Genomic DNA, 5,556 nt, shown 5'->3' on the forward strand with positions numbered 1-5,556 from the left:
TTTTGAAGTGTAGTTTATTACATTTTACAAATATGAGTTGTTACATTATACCATGACTGAGAGATAAACATTTACAGTCACTACACTTAGAAGTAAAATGTGTTTTTTTTTTGTTTTTCTTTACACTAATTGCAAAAACAAGATACAACGAGGACTAAAACTTAAGCCTTGAGGAAATGGTATTTGGATTCAACGTAGCTCTCTGCATCCCATAAGAAAGACCCAAAAGTCACAGCTTCCAAAACCAACATCGCAAGTCCAGAGAAACTCAAAGACAGAACCTCATCGTTTGACGTGTCGAGCTTACCATCCTCGAGTATCCTTATGTCCGGTCTCCCAAAGAGCGCCTGAGTCTGTTTCTCGATCAGAGACATGGCTTCTTTAGACCGTATCGTGGCGTATCTCTGTAGCGTATCTGAGTCCAGGTACGTAACGTATGATCTCAATCCATAAGAAGACGACTCGTTTTCATCTCTTTCTATTGCGTAGCCATCTGGATCATATTCCTCTGGTTGGATACGGATCAGTGAATCCGGATCCCATAAAGGGTAAGGAGGCGAGGGTTCTTCGTATCGTTCTCTGGTTTTCTCAGGCCGTTTCGGGAGTGTGTTCATGGTTCTCTCAAGTTGGTATCTTTGGTCTATTCTTCTGAGGAAATAGCCATACATCACAGAAGCAGCGTAGAGTTTTCCGAGTTTGATTTTGCTTATCTGAACTATTGAGCTTAAAGGACCTACTGCTGTTCTGTCTCCAAGAACCGAAGACAAGTGGCTCTGTATCATCTCGAATGCTTCCGCAGAGTGAATGACTTCGAGCTTCTCTTCTTGGTTTGGCCATAAGTCTACACGTCCTGCTGGGTCTGAAGTTGGTTTAATCTGAGGGATCATAGAGATTCCCTTTTCCACAAATCTTTGTACCACTAAACAGTAAATAATTTCCGCTAACGTTTTGCGTCTTTCCTTTTCTCTAACTTCAGATATCCTCCTGCAAATCCAGCACGCAGCGATATCTTGTAAGCGAAAGAAACATTCTGAAACTGCTAATGTAGCCTATATATTACATAGACTCGACCAAGACAGGATTCTAAGCCTAGGTTCTCTGCTTAAGCATTGGAAGAGAGTTTAAGCACGCATATTAGAGAAAGAAGCGATCTGAAATTGCTAATGTAGCTTATACATAGACTCAGACCAACACAGTATTCTAAGCTTAGGTTCTCTGCTTAATCATTGGAAGAGAGTTATTGCCAAATTCCATCGCATATTTGAAAAAGAAACGATCTGAAACTGCTCATACTAGTGAATGAAATGGAATGTAGCCTACACGTAGACTCAACCAATACAGTATTCTAAGCCTAGGTTCTCTACTTAAGCATTGCAAGAGAGTTATTGCCAAATTTCAGTAAGTTTTATGCATCATAAGAGTAATTTGGTGACTTAGTCTAACTCAAAACCAGTGTATTTGTTAAAGCAAAAAAGAGAAGCTATAGAGAGAAGATAAAGAATTACTTAGAGAGAAGGTCTTGCGATGAAGACGATTCGGCTTTGAGAGACTCGTTTTCGGCTGCGAATTTCTCGAGCTGCTGATCGACTGTGATGGGTAAGAGATGAGGATGAGTTCTAAGGATCTGCTCCAAAAGCTGTCCCACAGGAGATTCCAACTCAACAGGAGCAAGAGGAGCAAAGCTTTCGTTAGAGTCTTCTTCTCCTCCTGAGGCTCTCACTGTCACACCTCTTCCTCTGCCATTCTCACTGCTGCTGCTACTTCCAAGCTTTGGGATACAGAACGAATGGAATCTCTGCAAATAAGAACGAAGCAATACCGAGAACTGGATTTCAGATCAAATACAAGAGATTCAAGAGATTTTTTTTCATCACCAGAAACATGTAGTTCCGATTTGATATAGTTATACATCAATTTCTAGACTCATCGTCTTTCAAAATCGACTCTATACTTAAGTGAACGAGTAGATTTGACCCAATGAAGAAGGTTGAAGTAGAAATTTCAAATCCAGGGAAGGAAGTTAGTAAAATTCCACCAAATTTCGCAGCGATTTTCTCGGGAAAACGAGGATTTTACCTGAGGGAGAAGCGAGGGAGAAGAAGAAGAAGAAGGAGAGAGGAACTTGGAGAGAGAGTGACAGTGCTTGAAGCAGAGGAAGCCATGACTGCCGATTGCTTGCATTTTTATCGATTGCTTTTGATTTTGAGTTTGATTTTTCCCAAAATTATCTCAGAGATGAGAGACTACGAAATTCGTGGCTCATGATGTTACAGACATTACATAAACATAATATAATAATGATAAAAGTATGTTTTTAATACACATAAGCAGGAAAATAGACCATTCAGAACAGGCCACATCATTTTAATTGTTGGGCCACAATAAAGCTCTACTACAATATGATTTTAAAGCCCAAATTGTTTCCTGAGAAGAAGGTTTGGATAGAAAAACGAAAACCGGACCTAAATATCCAAACCGAAATAGAGGTACTGAACAGGACACAACAAAACCTATAAAAATATCTTATGGATACTAAACTTTTTTTTGAATTTTAGATATACAAGTTTTAGATTTTCAGATATATTTTTGGGTTTTTGGGTTAAAATAAACTGAACCAATATCTTTTGAATTTTGGATACTTATCAGTTCTCAAAATTAAAAACCAAACCAATCTAAAACTGATTGGATCCAAACCAAAACTACCAATCAAAACCAAAACTGAACAAAAAAATTAACGGATCCTAAATAATGTAGGTCTAAATAAATCTGGAACCGAACCGATATCTTGTCCAAGCCTAATGAAAACAAAAAGTTTCCAAATTTTAAATTAAAATGGGAAGATTCACGTCAGAAAAATAAAATAGAAGATTCATCATTTAACCGTCTCAAAAACTAGAAAGAAAAAAAATTAAGTGACATATTTGGTATACATACTTGGCTCTCTCGATCAAGCCACGAAAATACTAACCCTAACCCTAATCTAGTTACTTTATATAAGGAAAATACTAGTCTCAATCTATCTATCTATTATATTAAAACAGAAGCATTTTTAGTGTTTGTTTCCAAACACTCCCAAAGTTTTTTTTAAAATATATTTATATATAGATAAATTTAATTTCGAAAATTAGATATTAATTTAGATAACTAAAATTTTCTTAAATATAGGTTATATCTATAGTCTATAGATATTAATTTAAATTGACTTCCTTAAATATAGGTTCGATTTAATTTAATATTTGAAATTTAAATAAGATTTTCAGAATAACACATATGATTAACAAATATCTTATTATATTTTTAAAATCATATTCTATCAGATTAAAATTTCACATATTGAAAATAGATAAATATTAATATTATATAATAATTTGATGGCACAAGTTAAGTTTTTTTTTTTTATAATTATGGTCTTATGCGGGTTAGGTTATCAAAACATGCAAGATATTAGAAGAAAATTATTTCAAAATTAGTAAATATTTATATTATAAAGTAATATAAATTGGCGGGTTAGAATTATGGTTTCATAATCATGGTCTTTTTTGGATTAATAAAATGAGCGAGTTAAAAATATATTTTTATAATAATGGTCACTTTTTGATTAATAAAATAACCGGGTTAAAATTATGTTTTTATGATCATGGTGGTCATAATAATACTGAAAAAAATTATATCTAAATACAATTTTTTTTATATCACTTATTAAAAAAATATATTTATTAAAAAAACATAAATTAGATTACAAATTTTGATTAAAAAAGAATTAATTTACTATTTAAAATTTAATAAAATTTCAAATTAAAATTAAATTTAGTATTTACAAAAAAACCCTAAAGATCTAAATCTAAATCTAAACCTATATCGTCGATGCCGTCATCGGCCTGCTCTCCATCGTCTTCGACGTGTTCTTTGTCGGGTCTTCGGTTAGAGGCTTCCGGCGCCTGATCTCCGGCTCTAGGAGGCTCAACCCCGAAAGATCGGAACATCTCCTCGTCCGTCTGCACCGGTGGTTGCCTCCTATTAGATGACCCGACAGACGATCCAACAACCCCATCAGCCCGCAGCCTGTCCAACTGCGCCATAAGCACCGGGTTGTGGGCTCCCATGATCTCGAAGAGACCATACAGCTGGTCGATCCTCGTCTCGTAACGGGTCCGCATCTGATCGATCTCCTGGCGGATAACCGGATCCGGGACCCGGACGTGACCAGTCGTCGTAGCTCTTGGGGTATCACAGATGGATCCCATCCCTAATACCCGCCCCTTTTTCTTTGGGGCAACCTAAAAATATTTAAAAACATTATGGTTAGAAATTCAATTTAAAATTAAAATTACATTAATTAAATATATTAATTGAATTTACCTCTTCGAATATTTGTTCCATCTCCGCCACCGTCAGCGCCGGGGTCGATTGGACCGAGCTACCTCAGGGAGACGTTGGACGCGCCTGCTGAGTCAGTTGCGTATGCCACTCCTCGATCGCTGCACAGGCGGCATTGTAGATCTCCTCCGCCCGAGGATCCGTGAATTCGCCGTTCCGCTTCTTATGCGTCTCGGCGAAAACCTTCGTCATCGGAGGAAGTTCTCCTCCGTTTTCATCGACCTACAAAAATGAAAAAATTTATAAGACAAATAAGGGTTAATTATTTAAAAACAAAAAAAATAGTTTTAATTTACTTACCATCATAAAGCGTCTTCCGGCAAAAGGAATCTGGCCAGAAGTGTGCGGAACGTTCTTCCGATTTCCCGCACCGCCTGTAGCGTTTCTGAAAAATATTTTCATTAGAATATATTATAAGAAGAAAAACAGATAGTGTAATTATTAAGGGAATTAACTTACCTAGATCTGGAACACTTGGCGGCAGTACTCTGGTTGTGCGGATCCAACCAGTACTGGACAAGACCCCGCCAGACGGAATTGGCCATAGGCGCCGGCTTGGCCTTGTCGCCGTCAACCTCCCACTTCCGTTTCCAGTCGGAAACGGTGTTGTTGAGGCAGAATTTGACCTTCTCCTTGAAGGCCGTCTCCACACGTCCGTGTGCGGATGTTTCTCAATGCCAGTTTTGCTAAGAAAAAATCAAAAAAGTTAGTAATTATTGTAAATAGTAAAAAATAATAATTAAAATTAAACAAAATTGTAAATTAGTTACCGCAAAACACTTGAACCAAGTGTCAAGTGTGGCCTGATCCAGCTTCTTCCAGTTGATATGGGGTTGTACGAAAAACCCCTTGATGATATCCGCAACGTTACGACCGACTGCATTGTCGGTCGTAAACCTAGTCAAATACAAAGAGAAAGTAAATTAATTTCAAAAAATGATAAATATTAATTCTTTTAAAAATATTTTAAAAAAAAATTCGTACCAATATGTTCCCGGGGCTCGATCCGGGTCGAGTTTGTTCATACTCTCACGACCCGGCTGTGCCAGAAGATCCTGTATCGTAAACTGGGCATACGGTACAGGCTGGATCGGATCAGCTGCAGGATCGGCCGGTGCGGGACCGCTGGTTTGGCTGGTGGTGGTGGAGGCGGTGCCGGCTGCGGTACAACGACCGATT

At 37.5% G+C, this 5,556-nt stretch overlaps 1 protein-coding gene across 1 annotated transcript; it reads right to left on the reverse strand.

The window, feature by feature from the left end:
- On the reverse strand, positions 1-2,288 carry LOC18991852 (UV-B-induced protein At3g17800, chloroplastic). The gene is made up of 3 exons (XM_006415182.2): positions 2,077-2,288; positions 1,506-1,795; positions 1-984 (listed from the first exon to the last, which is right to left on the reverse strand). Exons 1-3 carry the CDS (start codon positions 2,179-2,181, stop codon positions 162-164), a joined length of 1,218 nt encoding a protein of 405 aa, XP_006415245.1. The 5' UTR covers positions 2,182-2,288; the 3' UTR covers positions 1-161.
- Positions 2,289-5,556: the final 3,268 nt, after the last annotated feature.

The sequence above is a fragment of the Eutrema salsugineum genome, unplaced genomic scaffold (assembly GCF_000478725.1).
Source record: "Eutrema salsugineum unplaced genomic scaffold, Eutsalg1_0 scaffold_5, whole genome shotgun sequence".
NCBI lineage: Eukaryota > Viridiplantae > Streptophyta > Magnoliopsida > Brassicales > Brassicaceae > Eutrema > Eutrema salsugineum.

Bases quoted from the DNA above. Each gene is read 5' to 3' on its own strand.
- LOC18991852 (XM_006415182.2), bottom strand. From the start codon at position 2,181: ATGCAAGCAATCGGCAGTCATGGCTTCCTCTGCTTCAAGCACTGTCAC. The intron at 1,796-2,076 runs GTAAAATCCTCG...TCTTATTTGCAG, and splicing joins CTCCCTCGCTTCTCCCTCAG to AGATTCCATTCGTTCTGTAT. The intron at 985-1,505 runs GTAATTCTTTAT...CTGGATTTGCAG, and splicing joins TCGCAAGACCTTCTCTCTAA to GAGGATATCTGAAGTTAGAG.